The sequence below is a fragment of the Xenia sp. Carnegie-2017 genome, unplaced genomic scaffold (assembly GCF_021976095.1).
Source record: "Xenia sp. Carnegie-2017 unplaced genomic scaffold, XeniaSp_v1 HiC_scaffold_12, whole genome shotgun sequence".
Taxonomy (NCBI): Eukaryota; Metazoa; Cnidaria; class Anthozoa; order Malacalcyonacea; family Xeniidae; genus Xenia; species Xenia sp. Carnegie-2017.
In genome coordinates, this window is record NW_025813425.1 from 821,437 (window position 1) to 841,558 (window position 20,122).

Genomic DNA, 20,122 nt, shown 5'->3' on the forward strand with positions numbered 1-20,122 from the left:
ATATACATATTAATTCTGTTATACAAAGTGTATATACAATGTGCCCTCCCGGTTATCACTATAAGTATGGTGACTCCTGCACTTAAGACACAGGACAAACGTTAACACATTATATAGAAGGTATTGTAGAGTCACTAAAGTGCTTAAACCTATAAAGGTGAGCTTTGCATATCGCAAACATGGTGAACGTCTCCATATGAGACTCTCTACACAACCCTAGATTGCTCAAACTACGCACGCGTAGTGAGCATAATATACAAAGTGTATATACAATTTAACCTGCTGGCTATCAACACATTGCAAAAGTGACTCCTGCACTTGGGACACAGCAAATACGTTAAGTATGCTATTTATGTACAGTGTATTACCATAAGCCCTAACACTAAAATCGCGACTCCAGCATTTGGGACAAAGTATGTGCAATTACACATTTTATGGATTGCTATATAAAGTCACCAGAGCGCTTAAACCTATAAGTGTGAGCTTTACATTACGCAAAATTAGTGAACGTCTTAAAATGAAATTATTTGTGAATATATGATTGGTATTTTAATATGTCTGTTTATTATGTCATTGTTGGTAACTGTACCAAGAATCTTTAAATTCTCGTGCGTGCTTAGTTTGTGCGCGTGCAAGTACTTTTATATATGTCCAGTGGAACGTGTGGTACTTGACAAAGGACGAACAACATGCACTCAAACGACTAAAACGCGACAACAACATCGTCGTTTTACAAGCAGACAAATGACTTGTGACTGTTGTCATTGAAAGGAATGATTACTTTAATAAAATGGACACCCTTTTTAACGACAGACAAACGTACGAACAACTCAAACGAAACCCAACACCATCACATATGCGCAAACTTATCAGCAAGATCTTATCTATGAGAAAATTTAACATTATATCTGAACGTTTTTACTATCGACTCAGATGTTCAGTATTACGACCACCTAGACTATACGGACTACCAAAACTTCACAAACCACAAATACCCATGCGACTAATTGTATAATTCTGTGGTTCGCCTACTTACGAACTTTCAAAGTACTTGACTTACATACTGCAACTACTTACAAACATATCAAAACACAAGCTACAATCCACTGAGACTTTCATTAAAAAACTGTGCACTATTCAAACACCGGACAACCATATACTAGTGTCTTTTAATGTGAAATCGCTGTTCACCAGTATTCCACTTAATCTGGCACTTACTTGTATAAAAACCCTCATTACAAACACCTCGGACGTACTGTCATTACCGACAGAAGACATTATGGATCTACTGGAGCTCTGCCTTACCTCGACTTACTTCCAGTACAAAGGTACAACATTACAAATAATTACATAGAACAGCAATGGGCTCACCCGTTTCTGTTGTAGTTGCTGAAATTGTAATGCAATTTATAGAGGAACGGGCGCTTACGACTTACAAACATGCACTACCTTTTTGGTTACGCTACGTAGATGACACAATCACAGCATTACATGCAGACGAGATTTATGACTTTTACACACACATCAACAAACAGAACTGTCAAATACAATTTACCGAAGTTACCATCATGATTTCACTATTTTAACAATAATATATTAGTTTGTTTTTACATGACTAATTTGTGTAAAAATTAGGTTTTGTCTAAAAAATTCCAAACATACTTTTTTAGTTTTTATTTTATTGCTATCATATACCACTTATTTTATACAAAAATAAATTTGTTTCAGTAGGTTTGCAAAATGTGTTAAAATAATTATTTTAACGTACTAGCTCACTTTGTACTAATATGATTAATATGTTCAAAAAAAAATTTTTGCCTAAAGTTATATTTTCTGAAAAAATTGTTAAAGTTACTATTTTATCATTTAATGCTCCTTTTGTGTGAACAAAATTAATTTCAGTCACAATTAGACAATGTAAGCACCAATATAACAGAATCACATAAAGATATAAAAAACGAAATTTAAACGTTGTCTACATAAATTTAATTTTAGTTAAAATTAGACATATAAGCAGCAAATAAATATTTAATAATAAATTTGAAAAAGTTTCCTTTTATATGTTAGCAATAATATGAAAATCTAAAAAAACATAACTTAGGTTTGTGTGAAAAAACTTTTTTTCTAAAAAATTTGCAAAATTTGCAAAGAAAGTAAAACAAGATATGGTATTAATGTTAAAATAGTTATATTAGACTATTTTGCAATGAACTTAAAACTATTAACTTTTATTTAAAATGTGTTGTTTATCATAGAATTGTAATAAGAATGAAAAAAAATAATTTCAAATTTCTATCTATAAACTTACTTTGAGTCAAAACTAGATATTTACGCACAAAATAAGGATTTATAAATAAAATTGTTACTTTAACAACATTTTGCCAAATAAAATAAAACTATATAATTTTTATTAAAAATCGCTAATATATAATATAAATGTAAGAAAAATTAATAACAAATGATATTTGGATGTTTTGTGCAAAAACTTCTTTTTGTAAACTAATTAATCATAAATGTATAAAATAAGCTACTAAAATTAAAATGTATACTTTAGCACTTTTTCCAGACGTACTAAAAAACAAGAATGTTTTTGTAAAAACTAGGTTGTCTATGAAAGCAATAAATTAAAAATTTAAAAGTTTTTTATTAAGACTTTAACTAAAAAATAATTTTTAAAGAAAATAATCATATAGAAACAAATAAGTTATAAACGTTAAAAAAGTCATTTTATAATTATTTGTCAAAGAACCCAAAAAATAGTAAGTTTTTTATTAAAAGAGTTGTATATGAAAATATTGAATAAAATATTTTTCGAGAAAATTGTGTAATTCACGAGAATTCCATAAACGTGGGCTTAGCTTATCCTATCCACATAAAAAACAATTGCACCTTATCGTCCCTATTTTCCACTGTTTCATTCAGTGCATGCTTTGCGTGCCTGGTGTCACTAACGCTTTAAATTCAAGCATGCTCTTGCTGTATGACATGAATTGTTTTAGTTGTATGACATAAATTGAGAAGCAGATCATTTTTACTTAATATGCGAAAATTTAATGCTTTTTGACTGCAAATGTCAAAAAACAATTTGTACCGCGATGAAGTGACGCAACCACACAAGCGAAAGCATTTTAAGTCATACTTTTACTTTGACGATTATCACGTAATTCACCTGGATAGCAACCGACTTGGTGAACATGGAAACCTTCGTGTAACTATTTAGTAAAGAGTGTGACAACGTCTGCGGTTTGTCTTCATAATAGTCATCAAGAAAATAAAAATTGTAAATTCATTAAAATTATATATTTTCTTTTAGGTTTTTAGAAAGACATTCCACGTCCTTAGACCTAGTGCCTTATTGTTTAATTTTTTGTCACTTGCGAAAATTGGCCTTCTGCACTGAAAATCCAAGGAATGAAGCTATCTATCTTAAGAAGATAACTTAGTACCTATTTGCACATTTACAGTAATTGCCACGCCACGTCTCAACTGTAAAAGTCCTAACAAACTGAATACTTTAATAAAGCTTTAATTTGTCATTCTGAATTAACTGACTGAAATATTATACGTTTCTTTCAAGCATTCTAAAGAAATTAGTCATTTCTGTTGAACGTGGCGTTGCTCCTCATATTCATGAAGGTACAGACCACACGCTCGTTATCTGAGCGTAGAAACTACCATCCGCAACTACAGCGCACGCTTAAGCTATCTAAACATCCTACATGGGCATGACACCTGATTTTTGCCCTGAAATGGAATGCTCCTTAAAGTAGGTAACCAATCATGCCCTTAACTTAACCTAACCTAGTTTATGTAGCACCAACGGGTGACTTCCAAACAAGATGGGTTGAACTACTCATGAAATAGGGGATTCAGGAATGCCTCTCCTAGTCACTGGAAAAAACCGTTCATGAAATTGGCAATTTAAAATGACAACATGCTTTTACGTTACTAGGAGAGAAATATTTTTCTTTCCATGAAAACTACAACCCTCCCTTTGTCTTCAATAGGCCTTGCTAGATCCATTCTTTTAATGTCTTCTTACAGTTGCTATTTGCATCCTCTACGCTAAGGTACCATTTGTACCCACTAACCCAAGTTGAAGTTGCCTTTCTTTGGCCAAACTTCACTTGCATTTCCGATCCAAACTATGATCTAAGTCTATGAGAGGTGAATGAGAAATGAAACCGAATACATGTTTGGATTGAAATAATATAAAACTCAAAATTATTGATCTACGTTACTGAGCACTGTTACCATTTTGCAGAACACGTAAGCCATTCTACAGATCGAACACTCTTGTCATGTTGCACGCCTACCGTAATCATATTACATAACACGCATTCTTGCCGTGAGCTTTAAATATTCTCTACGCAATACCTACCCTCCCTACAATCACATGCTGAAGTAACATTCTGTTGTTAAGAAAAGAACGTGATCGGGTTTTTTTTTGGGGGGGGGGTGGCTACTAATAAGGTCTATGCTATAAGGGTCCATGCACTAACTAAAAAAATCAATATTTTGTTTGAAACATAATTTGTTGAAAAAATTTAAAGCCACAACTGTCAACTATTTGCTGTAGCAAAATATTGCTACTGGCTACCAGGGGCGGATCCAGCTTCGTATATGAACTTAGGAACAATGTCCCACCGTTAGCGCGACTTTTCTAGGGGGGTCCAGGAACATTCCCCCCCCCCGGTAAATTTTAAAATTGGATTGCGAGAAACGCTATTTCGTGCGTTTTTGCAGTTGGTCTTCTAAAATATTTATTACTGGAATGAGCTAACATTCTTGCTCATAAATTATCGATTTTTGACCGTTTCGCTCAATATCAGAGCTCATCAGCATGCCTAGGAAACTTGCAGAAAAATATGCTTTGAGGGCTTCCGACATGGACGGCCTGGTTCATTACAAACTTAGCCTAAAAAATTCTTTACGCTTCATCAATATGGAATTTCATTTTATAATGGTCTAGTCATACCTATATGCTGATTATTATGCAAACGATTTTATGTCAATTTATCGAATGAAGTTGTCAATAAAAAAAAGCAAAAAAATGTTTGTAGATGTCTATCGTCCAGGTATGTAAAGTCCTGAGAACGATTGTTTGTGTTTATATTGACTGAAGTTAGCGGCAGTCATCTTTACAGTGAAAAGTTTAAAAAAGGCATGAAGAACTTTCGCTCCGAACTAGAAAGCTAGTTCAATTCTTCTTTGTCTTTGCAAAAGATCTATAATTTTTCTATATCTAGATTAATGTCCTGATGAATATACAATAAAGCAAGACCATTTAACCTGTCAGCAGCCATAGTACTTCTTGTACAGTTCTTTAATCTTCGCAAAGCAGAGAATGACCTCTCACACTCACAAGAAGTGACTGGAATAGTACCTAAGATCTTTAACAATACTTTTATGTTCTCAAAACCTGGAAAACTTACCGACTTTAAAGTAGAAGAGACATTTTCAGGAAGACAAGTTGTAGAAGACGATTCCCAGTATTTCCGCCAGAGATCAAGTTCACCATCTAAAGCCTTTGGATTTGGAAGATCATCCAAGAACAAAGAAGAAAATGAATAAAATTTTTCCTTCCAAGAAACGCCACAAGAAAGACACAAAAGTAACTTGGATGGAATTAAAAACAAGCCATAATATATGCTAGTTGCTGATGAATCAAACCGTTTTTCTAACTCAGAACACAAGTGATCAGCTAAAGGAATGGTTATTGTTTTCTTAAAGTAATCAGATACAGATTCAGACGGAACATTACTTCTAATTGCCTGACGACCACAAGTTCTAGGTTTTTTCTCTTCAACACCCACCTTTTCTGCCATCGTCAATGCAATACTGTACCAGTTAGCACGATAAACATCGACTTCATTTCTTACATTTCTCGACAATTTTTTTAATGCCTCAATCAAGTTCAAACCGTCAGCAATATCCTTACTAGAAGACTGAAGTAACTGAGTAACTGGAAGAGTAAGATCAAAAATACATCTAGTTATTACGAGTGCTGCAATAAAATCAAAAGATGTCAAAAGATGTAACAGAGGGAAGCTTTACTAGAGGTCTCACGATTACACTTGCCTTCGACGTTAAAACTCATTTCTTCCAAGGAAAAAACAATAGCAACATACAGTTCTTCAAAAGTATCTAAGCTAGTAATACGCTCGACCCATCTTGTCTTACAAGCACTTTTCAATCTCTTTTTTGCAGAATCTGGACAGTGTTCTCTAATGCATTTCTCCAAAATTAGTTGTCTGCATTGGGAAGAGTTGAAAAGTTAGCAACTTCCTTCACATGTTCCAAAACATTCCTTACATACTGAACAGCGCAAATCCCACAAATACTAAGATTTAATCTGTGACTGAAACAATGTGTGTAAATGGCTTTCTCATTCAAATTCTTAATCCTTGCAGCAAGACCATTAATGCATCCAGCAACAGCACCTGCGCCATCATACCCCAGCCCACGACAGTCCTGAATGTTCAAATTCAACTCTTCGTTTAAACATTTCAAAATCACAGATGCAAGGTCCTTCCCAGACATACCCTCACTACAATGAATGAAACGAAAAAATTCTTCTCTTATGTTGAACTCCTCGTCAACAAAACGCAAAACCAAAGACATTTGTTCTTTATTAGAAATATCACATGTTTCGTCTGCAATCAATGCATAAAACTTGCTCTTCTTTACTTCAACTAGAAGCTGCTCAGTGATGAATTGACCACAACACCTAATTAACTCATTCTGAGTAGTTTTAGAATTGTAGGAGGCATTTTTATCATGATGCTTAAGATGGGTCTCCAAAATGGTGTCCCTGCACGAACATGGAAGTTTAATAATTCAAAAAAATTACCAACATGCTTTTCAGAATATTCACCAACTTCAGGATGATACTGAGATCATCCCGATGACCTCTAAGTGGTAATTGAAGGCGACCTGCAAGAATGATGGTATCAACTACTGGAACTAATTTTTTCCTATTCTCTGAAATCTTTGTTACTGTCAATCATGACATTTATTGGCTGGCTTTTACCAGAACTCTGATCCAAGATATCCTTAAGAAGAGCAGAAGTGTGAACATGAAGACCTGATGATGTACTTATATGCCTTTTTATTGCACTTTTAGCATCAGGCCAATGTGTTAATGGCTCTGAAAAAAATATTTTAATTCGACTGTTTTGGAGGGAAACCCTATCACCAAACAAAACACATGGTATGCAAAAAGCACCATTAAGACTTGGAGAATACGAAAGCCAAAGATAATCCTTCAGCCAATCATGTCGAAAGGACCTACTGCAACCATTTGCATCAACAGTTTTAGGAAATTCATAGCATTCATCAGGTACGAATACATTCTTCACAAGTTTTTCAATTTCATGAATTTCCATACCTCTCACCTTTTCTCTATAAAAACAAACAATAACATTGCTCAGTGAATGCACGTTGTTGCACAATTTTCTCATAATACTATCCCTAACCCTGACAATATGTTTATTTTTCTAATGCTTTCGTTGTGAGGACACAAAAGATTTAATTTATTTTCGGATAAAGAATTCATGATCATTATTCACACAACGAAACAAACTATACCATACCGAGACGAGACTCGAACCTGCAAAAGACGAATAGAAAAATGCTCTTGATCCTTTCGACAAAACGAACTTCATTCCACACGCGGCAAATTGTTTTTATTTTTTTTAACTAGGGGCATTTAAAATTTGATTAATTTTTTCCGCTGCTGTGAAGAATTTAACTACGTCGCGTGCTGAATGTGACGTAGTTTCAATCCGCCCCTGCAAGGGCCACCTACTTTTTTACAGCCTATATTGCTCATAAGTTAAAACTTTCGATACAATCAAGACACTCTATCTGCACTAACAAAAGAATGCCTTGGAATGGCTTGCCGTTCATTATTACCAAACAATTCAAAATTTTTTTGGAGAAATTTCGTATAGTTAACAAGCTTTCATTAAACTGACTGAAAAATTGAATCCGTTTCTCGAATAGAGAAACTGTATCTCCTTCACTCTAATTTTCCTTTAGTAAATTGTTTGTAGTTAATTGTAGATAGGAAAATTTGTTGCCAGCAATTGGGCCGTGTCAATGGGTAACACAAAGTTAGACTTGAATGTAAACATAAAGATAGACATAAAGGTAGACATAAAGGTAGACAAAAAGGTAGTCAAAAAGGTAGACATAAAGATAGACACAAAGTTAGACATAAAGGTACACCCAAAGGTAGACAAAAAGATAGACATAAAGATGGACATTAAGGCAGACACCAAGGTAGACAGAGATAGACATAAAGGTATACAAAAAGGTACAAAAAAAGTTATGCATAAGTGTAGACAGAAAAGTAGCTAAAAGATAGACATAATTGTAGACATGAAGGTGGACACAAAAGAAACACTTGCAGAAAGAAGTTTGGATGAAAAACCTTTTCCAGGGCGATTTGAGGTTGACGAACAATTAACGGATGACTGGAAATGATTCGTAATGAAGATTGCACACAACTTATGAAAATTCAAAGCAGAATTACAACAAGAAATATCCTTTAACATTGGATAAATTGTACCATATATCTTATTATTTAATGGCTATGATATTTAGATATAAACATCACATTGAATGCAAGTGTAACGCAAAAGACTAGACATCGTAGAACGCCTTCATGAGTAAATACAGTCCTTCCTTATGACAGCTTATTTCTATTCACAGGAATTACAGATGAATTTCGCCGAGTCTTCAAATATAATGTCATGATGAAAATGTATAAACCTATGGTTGATATGCTCTATGTGTGTTAAACAATTTTATTGAAATGGAGGGTATATAAAATATGAAATACAATCATAAGGAACACACTGCAAAATATGAACAAAGTTCAAAGAAGCTATCAGCTAGCTTGTTGGTTTAAAGAATGAATCATGAACGGGAAGCCCGAAATAAGTTATCCTTATATTTAATAACAAAAATTGGAATTGGATTAATTAAAATGACATTGAAGAGGCAGCTGAAAGAAATCTTCATTGTATGATTGTATGAAAGCGTGCTGATAATGAAAGATTTGTACAGACAAACTTGTCTTTATGTCTTTCGATAAAACTTATCATGGGCTAGTGAATTTATGTGTAATGCTGATGTATATAAGACCAATAGAATATTAATGTATACTATTTATACCATGCTTGCAATCTTTATATGTCTTAATTTGACGATTATTTTTTTGCTTTTTTGTATTACCCTTTACCTCAAAATTCTGAAATACTCTTGGTTCGACACCTTTGATGGTCATTTTTTTAGCATTAATTACTGCAAAGTAGGAATGGTACATTAAATTAAACAACCATTCCCAACGAACTCTCTGGTCTCGTCAGAAAACACTACCTTTTGAGGTTGCAAAGTGGAGGTTCAAACTCTGGCTAAAATAAGATGTTGTTAGGCTATACATAGGATGACCTGAGAAATGGGAAAATAGTTCTGGTTAACAGTAGAAAAACGACATTTCTATTAGTGTACTTTTCGAGAAAATGCGACACTTGGTATAATTTCAGAAAAAACTCGCTCCCCGATGAGGAAGAAGGAGGAGAGCGAAGGAAAAAAAGATAATAATACTTGCAAAACACCACTCTTAAAAAAACTATGTCTTTTGATCAAATTTTCTTATGACTCCCTGTAATCAGGGAACTATTTTTCTTAAATTTTGAAAAGTCAGGAAACTTAGGAGCAAACAGAACGCCCTAACATTCCCTTTCTTACCTCCACGCCCTCGTTCCTCAATTCGACTTTCTTTCGTCCACATCCGCCTCGTACACCTAAGTGTGTCAGCAGAGGGGCGAACCAAGGATCTTGTGCACCAGAGGTCAGTGATGGTCAGTCAAGCCAAGTGCTCAACATTGAAAGCTATCTGTTTTTTGTTGTATTTACCTATTTTTTTAATAGTTTGAAGGGTAAGAAAACGAGTCAGTCTTGAACCTGAGGCGGTGCAATGCTTACACCATAACATTCAGTATTCTACATATTTTTACTCGAAAAATGAGAAATAAAAGGACAAGATTAGAACCCGACATGTGTTATCACCACATGGCAATGCCTGACATTGTGTATACTTTATTCATCTTTGTCTTTGTTTTTGGTGTGTCTAACAAAGTTAACTTTTGATAGCGACGAAAAGCAAGGCTCTTTCTCCATATTTGCAACGAGGGTGAAAAAGCAAAAGTGAAAGGTACTATATATTGGGAGCCTGTGGTGTGATTCGGAAGACAATAAATGCTGTTCTGTCGCATACAGTTGTTATGTTGTCGTCGGGTTTCCATGTCCCTCACGTGGCTAAGTGGTACAGTTAGCCATGCTGTGATATCACCATTCGAGCTTAAATCTTGTATTTTTACTTCTCAATTTTCGAGTTAAAGCATGTTGAATATTTAATTGTACATTTAGGATTGCACGTTCTTAGGTTCAAGACTGACTCGTTTTGTTTTCCTTCAAACTAAAAAAAGAAGTACAAGGCGGATGTGGACGACAGAAAGTTAAAGTGAGGAACGAGTGCCTGGAGGTAAGAACGAGTGCATGGAGGTAAGAATTTTTTATGACTCACTAACTCTCTATGATCGTAGTGAGTCATAAAAAATTTTGAACAATTGAGATTTTAAGAGTTTTTCGAGAATTTTGAACAATTTGAGTTTTAAGAGTGGTTTTTTGCATGGATGACAATAATTTTTTTTCGCTCTCCTCCTTCTTCCTCATCGGAGAGTGAGTTTATTCTGAAATTATACAAGTGTCACGTTCTATTTTTTGAATAACACAGCAAGAGAATTCTACTTTCGTACTATTAACCTGCACTATTTTCCTGTTTCTTGGGTCATCCTACATCCTAACAGCACCTTACTCAGACGGGATTTGAACCTCAACTTTGCAACCTTGAAAGGTTAGAAGAAAATAAAAAAAAGTACAATACTGCAGAAAATAGATGAAGTTTAACAAACTCAAGTAATTTGAGATACCAATATCTAGCCGTATTCATGCATTAGGGTACTTCGTGCATAATGTTGAAAACTGTAAAAACAGTTCAATTCTGATTTTAAGCATTTTTGCTTTTAGAAATTTAAGAATTGCTCTAATAAAATTCATCATTAAACATATATAATAAGCTCATGTTACCATCGTGAAACTTTAATATACTCAACCAATAAATTGTTAAACGTGTTGGAGATGATCATGTACATTGATAACATTTTTAAAAGTAATCTGTTTTCTTCGAAATGCATCATAGGGCTGTTTACATGATTCCGGCTAACCGAGTTATAGTGAGACGTGAAATGATTTCGAAATATTGAAAGGAGTCAAAACTTCAAGAGTAAAAATGAAAACTGTTTATTAAGCACCACAAGTTATTTTCTGTTGTAATTCTCAAATTAGGCCAAATTGCTTGTTGTAATTTTGAATGTTTTGTGTAATTGTCAAACCAGAATATTGTGAAAATGCCAGAGAAGATTCATCTGATAATGAGTATTGAATCGTTTCCATTTGCCAAAATCATTTATTGCTTGACTGAATCGCGGCTACCCGGCTCATGTAATCAGCCCCATAGGTAAAGACATTATTCAATATATGACAGAAGTTTATGTAGCAATTGGACGTTTAATAACAATCCTACGGATTTAGAATGAAATTCGTAGCGAAAAAAACATGCAATTAACATTTGCTTTAATGTTTTGATAAACATAAATTTTCAATAGACGCAATGATCGCGTGTGCTCTAGAAATGCATGGGAATCTTTAGTCCTGACATAAATGGAATGTTTGATTCAAGCAAAAAAATGAAGAGGAAATATTCGTAAGGATTTGGTGTTTAGAATAAGAATAAAAAAGGACAAACATTGGTAAATGGTTGCCGATATGGAGAATACACTATATAGTGCTGTTTTCATGCCGATGTAGTGTTGTAAATGGTTTTCAGGGTCGTCACTCAACTATTCTTGATAGAAGTAATGTGTTTTCATGCATTTAAATGAAATAGTTATAAACCAACGGTGAAGACTGACAAATTTGAAAAGCAATGTAGACATGTGCTGCTTGCGCGACAATTTTTAAGAGAGTACTTGTAAGGAATAAGACTTACAATTTACATCACTCGAGTTAGGTATAGTGAGCCTAGAAATACTTTTGTGAGCGCTTCAATATTGAAAGAAGATTCTGTTAAAAACTTGCTTCACCTCAATAGTTACACATCTACGATTCACGGGACTGGGTTCTAAATCCTTGGTGAAAACATTCTATAAATGGCAAATCTACAAATGTTTTCGAATGCATTTTAAATTTGAGAGCACGTTTATTGAGTAAACTCTAATGAATAGGCGTAAGCAAAGGAGGGCAGGGTGGCAGCTGCCATCCTAAAGACAGTTTGAATATTAAAAAGTTGGTCAAATTTTAAACGTTAGGTGGGGGAAATAAGGCCGATCCTATATTGTTAAAATTATTCACAGCCATTCCAGAAATGATAGTTCCGGTACGCCTATGCTTTGATGGCTGTATATTAGATTTTTTTGTTTGATTCAAATCCAATTTGATTTGAATTCAAATTGGCCTAAACAACCATGTTAATAGGTTTCTCCAAAGGGCATCTGCGTTACACAGCACAAAATAAACACAAACCCTTTTTGCTACATGCGATTGTCAATCAATATGGCAACCAGTGGAAATCGATGGTGAAAACACTGCAGAAAATGGCAACTTCAAAATTACTTTTGTATTCGTTTCGCTCAAGAGAACGCACGTATTGACACAGCTGTAATGGCTGTATTAGTTTTCTGCTTATTCATTGAATATATTAACACAGTTTTCGTTTTTAAGTTTTTTAATTGGTTAAGTTTGAAGTACGTTTTTAGCACCATCCAACAATATATATATTGCAGAAGTAAAAAAGCGAATACTGCTGACTGTTATTTAAAAATTGAAAAACACACAGGTCTTTATTGCAAATAAAAAACAGAAAAAGGGCCACTCTAGAATATTTGCAGATAATATATCATATCATATTTTAATGGCAGCATTTGTATTTTTGCATGTCGCAATATATGTATTTGGCATTGTTGGAAATACTCTTGTGATCACTTTTCTAGTCTTACTAGGCAGACAAGCGTGTCTGGAGGTCAAATTTGGCTTCAAAAAATTATTAGGCTTTTCTATTACAGGTAGCCTTCCATCTGTTATAGTTCAATAGTATAAAGTATAAAATATTCAACCAAAGGTTTAACTTTTAAAAATTTGAAAATCAATGTGTGGACATGTTTTGCTTGCATGGTTTAGTAATGCAACCCTTAAAAAAATAGTGAAATATTGAGAAATTTTCGAAAGTTTACTGAGAACGTGAGAGACTTATCTCATATATTCACTCTTATAAACAATGATGGTAGTTATATATCGTGTGAGCGAAACACGGCTGTTACTTTTTTTTCATCAAGTCAAGAACATGATGGCAAGTTGGCTATGAAAATTAAAGAAGCGTTGCTTTCTGTCATCGAAAGCTTTAAAATAAATGATTTGGTTTTTGAGAACGAGCTTATTCATATCATATTGTTATGCTGCGTTCTTATAGTTATTGACTTTATTAAAAGTATGAACATTTCGTTAAAACTAGATTTTCGGTAAGGCAATAAAACTTAAAGATGTTTCGTTTGTAGAAGTTTTTAAACAGTCCGTTTTGAAGCACATTTTGCAGTATGAATAACAGCATGAAAGGGTTTGCTGATAGCTTATATTGCTATAAAATGTTGTTTAATTGTTGATGCAATCTCGATTGTGCTTGGTTTAGAACCCAAAAGTAGTTTTCCAAGCCTCCACATGCCCAATAATTTTGCGTCCTCCCTTTTCCACCAGATAAAGTTTTGCTTAGATTTATATATCTTAACATAACTTGATGCAAAGTAGGAGGCAAGAAATTTAGTAAATATAAGTTGCAGCCCCCACTTCAAATTCCTGAGCTATTCAAAGCACGTATGAAGATGTATTTCTTAAAATATTTTATACAAAAATGCTACATTTCAAATCAGAACTAAACTCTATTAAAGCCTCAAAAGGAAACACAGTATTTAATAACTACCTCTTGATCTCTAAAATCAGTTAAATTTGTTGCTTTTTGTTACATTCTCCGGCAATTATACCAATACAGGGTTTTTCTATCCAATATTCCATAGATCAGAGGATTTAACTAGTGTGATCCCAAAATACGTACAGCATAAGCAATGTTAAGATTAATTGAAACAGTAGATGAAAAAGCACTTCTAATATTCAGCGAATATACAACCAAATAATAAGTATGACCAGCTGCAAAGCAGAGAACTGTGCTGATGCTAACGAAAAAATTCTTACGATTCTGAGTGAGTCTTGAAGACTTGAGCAGGTGGAAAACTGTGTATGAAATTGTATTGGATTGGAGTTAGCTTTTAGTGCTTTTTATGTTTGATAAGTGCTCGGGCGATTATGGAGTAAGTTACAATCATGAATATTATTGGGAAAATGTAGAAACAGGAAAAAAAGGCAAACACTTGGTTAATGAAATAATGATTTCGATGATCTACAATGCACCCCTGAATTAAAAATCCAACTCTAGCGACCAAGCGAATGAGTAGCCTAAACCACAAATTATTTTCATCTTTCGTTTACTGAAGGAAGGTTTCAATGGATGAACTATCGCACGATAACGTAGAACTGAAATGATTAACATCATACAAACTCCACTTGCTTGAAATAATATGTATTTGCCATTAGTTGAACATCTGAAAAATATCGGAACGCTTTTCCAAGCGTAATATACGAGAACGAAGAATAATATACTTAACAGTGAAAGTAAGTCACATATTGCGAGATGCAAGACAAGAAAGTAGTAGTTCTTCTAGGACACAAATTTATTTTAATTTGCTTTTTTCTAAATGCGAAGCCATTTTAGGTTCTATTTATTAATAATTTACTTATATCTTTCTATCTATATATTTCTCTCTTGAATTTTTAAAAGAACATGCACCAACACTTTTCCAGCATTCCACAGAAAAAAAGATTGAAAAATAGTATTATAATGAAGAAAACTTTTATTATTTAGTAGAAAAATAATGACAAGTGTCATTACTTATTTGGATTCTAGTGTGCACGTATATATTGCTTAAGTTACTTTGCAGCTAACTTTGAGTTATTTAGGTTAGTTTCCGTGTTGTGTTATTCAAAGCAATTAAATTTTTAAAGAACGCATTAGAGGTCTTCCTTCTTCTTAATTCTATTATTAAATTTGTGAAAGGTATAATTCTTGTTTCAAAACATTAAAATTTTTAAACATCTCCACTACTAGATTAGAACAGGAATCATGCAAGTGATTAAAAACGTTTTGTTATCTGCATTTGCTTAAATTTGCTTTCCTGTGCAGCCCTTCCAAAAGTAGAGCCCTTTTCTGTCAAATATTCCATAGAGTAATGGATTGACAGCGTGTGATCCCAAAATACTAAGATAAACACGAACAAATACATGTATCATGTTAGTTTCTGAATTATAGTACCTCTGTAACCGAGCTGTTATATAATAAATACGACCAACTGAAAAACAAAGAACCGTTAAAGCACAAACAAAAAATGTTTTCAAACTTCGAATATATCTTCGAAGACTTGAGCTGGTGAAGGATGGTACATGACAATTTGTCAGATTGGATAGTGTTCGTAGTGCATTTCTTTGTTTCATCAATGCTCGAGCTATTATGGAGTAAGTCACAGTCATGAAGATTATTGGGAAAATGTAGAAACATGAATAAAACGCAAACGATTGGTAAAAGTAATAACGACGTTGGGGATCCACAATGCACTTTTGAAATGTCATTCCAACTGTCGCAACCAAACCAATGATGTACTCTAAACCACAAACGATTTTTATCTTTTGTCGACTGAAGGAAGGTTTCAATGGATAAACTATCGCACGATAACGTAGAACTGAAATGATCAACATCATAGATACTCCACTTATATCAAAAGACATACGTATGCATTGTATTTATACGCAGCTGAACAAAACTGGATTGATTTTCAAATGGATCTCAAAGAGAATTATTACCAATAGTGTAAATGCGTCACATATTGCGAGATGTAAAACAAGAAAGTAGTAGTTCTTCTTTAACAGAATCTTTTGTTTTAACAGTGTAACGATCACAAGAGTATTTCCAACAATACCAAATGAACATACTAAAACTTGCAAAAACACGTGTACGGCCATGAAGATATGAAATGATATATTATCTGTCCAACTTTCCTAGAGAGGTCTTTTTCTGTGCTTTCTTTTAAAATGCAATAAAGAAATGTGCTTTTCAGTTTTCAAATAATAATCATCAACATTCGCTTTGTTTTCACTTCTGAAATAAGTATGCTGTTGTATAGTGCTAGAAATATACTTCAAAATGAACCAATTAAAATGAACCAATTAAAAATCTTCAAAGTCAAAATTGTGTTAATATATTCAGTGAATAATCAAAAAAACTAAAACATCCATTACAACTGTGTCGATATGTGCGTTCTAAAGATTGAATTGAATACAAAAATAATTTCAAAGTTGTCATTTATTTTACGTTTTTTTTATAAAATGCGTTTTTATGGATAAAATATAAAATATTCAAACATAGGGTTAAGTTTTAAAAATTTGAAAAGCAATCTATGGACTGTTTTGCTTGCATGGTTTAGTGATGTTATCCTATAAAAAATGTGAAATACTAACATTTTCACAAGTATACTTAAAGAATGCGTGTTAACCAAAATGCGCGCTATTGTTTATGTTTACATCGTTACTTTTTGTGCTTGCTGGCACACTGAATTTAATTTTGCCATTACACAGTCTAATTTATTTCAAAAGTTAACAGAAAAGATTGACAAAAAACTCTATTTTACAATAATTATCATCGTTTTCGAAGTTATATGGACTACATTAACAAAATCCGTCCTTTAGCTAATTTTGATTTGCAGATACTTCGTTGGAGTTTCTGGGAGTCATTGCAAACTGTCTAGCATTTTTTGTGCTATTAGTCTACCTTTCCGACAGTAAACCCTTGTGCTAAAAATATAAGATCAACTTACTAATTTTGCACCATCAAATGGTCGGACATAGTATTGTTTTATGTAGCATAGAGTCAATAAATGTTCTTGAGGCATTTGTAAATGTGATTCCAGTTCAACAAAACGATTGTTTTTAAAGGCTTAAGATATAACATGCAGTAAATATTTTCCGTCAGATGATGATCATTAGGTTTAAAACGGGAATGTTGTTGCGCTGAAGGTTTTGTTTATAAAAACAAAGAAGGTTAAGTTATACACATGTATTAACATGTCGTTGGAAGAAATTAGCCAGCCCACTGAAGACTATCTATATCCGATTCCAGCTGAGTCAAGTTTTCCAGCAATTGTTTTTTATGACATGTATGCATTATTCGCTGTATAATGAGATGTTATGCTTTTTTTCTACGAGGGAAATGGTTAAACTTTAATGTTATACCTTGATTACCTTCTGCCTTTTAAATATAAACGTTATGGGTGACTAAAATCATTATTACAAATGTCTCAAGAGCAATTTCCAACAATTCTATTGCCTCTGATGTACATAAATAATACTATGTCCGACTATTTGATTGTCCAAATGTTGTAATTTGATCTCATTTTTGTTACAAGTGTGTTGACCGTCGAAAAGATGGATTCTACCAGACTTCTCGTTAAATGAATGTCATTCTATCTATCTGGTATTTGACGTGATCAAACTGAATTAGTGAGTTATAAAAGATCTAAATTGTTTGACTTTTTAAAAGCATACATGTTTGTTATATGATTGTTTCAATTAACAATTATTGCTTGCTTTTGTTTCAGCTCATATTTATAAACAAATGCATAGCGTCAGTGATTTGCCAAACCTGCACTAGAATATATTGTTTCTACATATTTTCATGTGAAGTATTTTTTCTAGAATGTACCAATAAATATGAAAGCTAACTATGTATAGGAAATGCATGTACGAAACACCTAAAACATCACCTAACATTGCAGTATGAAATAACTTGTACACTAGTTTATAATGATTGACACATGACGTTTCTTACTACATGGATAAAATCCATAACAATGGATTGACAAGAAAATAATGATCACATGCATCAGACTTAACTCACTGTACTTCTCACAAATGACATGTATTCATAACTGAAATTGGTAAAGGAATTGATGATTGTAACAATTAATTCATTGCACTCGTTCAACGAGACTATGGCTCATAGCAAGAAGTGGGTAGGGCTGATTGTTATCAAAGAAACAAAGTAATCTTTTCGAGGGGATATTCTTTCTCAGTTTCTTTCTTTAATATCCTATAATTTGTGAATAGTTAGCGAATAGAGTTTGATAGTTTTAAAGAAAAGAGAATATTTTAGCCCTGCGTGCAAAGTACGTCATGTACTCCAAATAGCTAAGATTTTCTCTAACGCATTTTAAAATGAAAATATGTTTTAAGTAATGTATTTTGACCGACTCTGAATCCACAATTTCTATTGATGTCTTTCAGCAAAGGTCATTTTCCTATTTGCAACATTTCTCCACCCTCTCTAAATCCGTTATTCTAACTGTAAGCAAAAGCAAAACTTTGTGAAAATTACGTGATAAGTATTTCAAACGTCTCCTTAATGAAATAAAACGCTGATCAAAGCTGGCGAAGAATATTTCAATGTAAGTCGAGCACTAAATATTTTTTACCACTTTAGTCAAATTGAGGTTTTGTCGTTTGCTGCAAAAAGCTTGTAGCTAATGAATACCCTTGAAGACTTCTGTATGAACACGCATTATCGGAAAGAATTATCAATAACATTCATGATTTCCTGTTTTGTGTTTTTTTCATCTTGAATTGTAGCTGTGTAAGTAACGGTGCAAACCAAACCAAGAGCAAAAACAAGATAAGTTATCTTCGTCGTGAATTATTTAACCTGTCTTCTTCCTCTTAAATGTTGGCTGTTGAATGATGATCGAAGACAGTTTGGGCATCTTTATAGCTATAGAAGAGCCATAGAGAAAATGCATGATCCGATATTATGGTTATAAAAAATAACCCGTCGAAGGCTGTAGACAGACAGCCGAAAGCTTGTTTAAAGTGCCTATGTCAGAAAATGAGACTTTACATTTTGAAAACTATGGTCAAAATGAGTTATTAAGTTCTAAAACAAAATTTAAATTGGAGTTATAGTTTTCGCCTTCGCTTAAGCATTGACTTCCTTTAAGCAAAAATCCGGAAAACCGAGCAAATGAGACTGATGCGAATTACGAAATTTACTTCACAATAGGAACTCGTCCTACTTTCATGTATGGAAATTCTATTGCGTGAGGTGCTTTATCAAAGCTACCCCCCTCCAAAAGTCATCAAAATTGAAAAACTCGAAACGGTATTGTTTTGAAAGGTTGTTCGAATGTCATAAACACAGAGAAAGCAATTTCACTACATTTTATATCGTTTTACACCCGAAGATAAATCAAGACGTGAACAGTGGATTGCTCTCCAGGCCTAATGCGCATAATGAATCTGTAAAAAAATTGACCAATTGTTCCGAGTATTATGCAAGAGAGGCTTTGACACTTATTTTTCGAATGTCTCGATTAGCAACTAACATAATTGGCCTTCCAAAATTGGCAAATTTTATGTTACTTTTATAGCAATAAATAATGTAATTTGAGAGTTGTATACTTTGGTGTAACCCGCTATGAAATTCGTAATGCCGTATTGCATAAGCACAAGCTGCTATAGTGTATCTTCATTTTCAAAGCCATCATCAGAGAATGTATATAATATATTAATCCTAACACGGTTTTTAATATGCCCATGAAAAACATGTGACTTGGACGAGATTTGAACTCGCACATTCGGGATACTAGTCCACCGCTCTCCCTGTGGGCTTGGAGACGAGTCAAATCTCTTTTAAACTGCGTATGGACGAGAGTAAATATATGTGTGGTATCTGCGCGAATTAGCGAACGGAAAATAGGACTAAAGTATATTTGCCCATCTCGTGTACGCAATTTAGCTGCTTCTAAACTAGGGATCGATATATCTAGACGTATAATTTTATGAAGGCTGA

General features: G+C 33.5%; 1 protein-coding gene across 1 annotated transcript; it reads right to left on the reverse strand.

Moving 5' to 3' along the window:
- Window positions 1-5,228: 5,228 nt before the first annotated feature.
- Window positions 5,229-9,295, reverse strand: LOC124446256 (52 kDa repressor of the inhibitor of the protein kinase-like). Its single transcript, XM_046997102.1, has 8 exons — window positions 9,251-9,295; window positions 7,596-7,612; window positions 7,295-7,404; window positions 7,034-7,150; window positions 6,882-6,936; window positions 6,320-6,814; window positions 6,082-6,254; window positions 5,229-5,965 (listed from the first exon to the last, which is right to left on the reverse strand). The coding sequence occupies exons 1-8, from the start codon at window positions 9,293-9,295 to the stop codon at window positions 5,229-5,231; spliced, it is 1,749 nt and encodes a 582-aa protein (XP_046853058.1).
- Between the last annotated feature and the right edge of the window lie 10,827 nt (window positions 9,296-20,122).

Coding starts and splice junctions, on each gene's coding strand:
- LOC124446256 (XM_046997102.1), bottom strand. CDS start 9,295: ATGACCATCAAAGGTGTCGAACCAAGAGTATTTCAGAATTTTGAG. Junction 6,815..6,881: donor GATCTCAGTATCATCCTGAA/GTTGGTGAATAT, acceptor ATGTTCGTGCAG/GGACACCATTTTGGAGACCC. Junction 6,255..6,319: donor TGTGGGATTTGCGCTGTTCA/GTATGTAAGGAA, acceptor TTCCCAATGCAG/ACAACTAATTTTGGAGAAAT.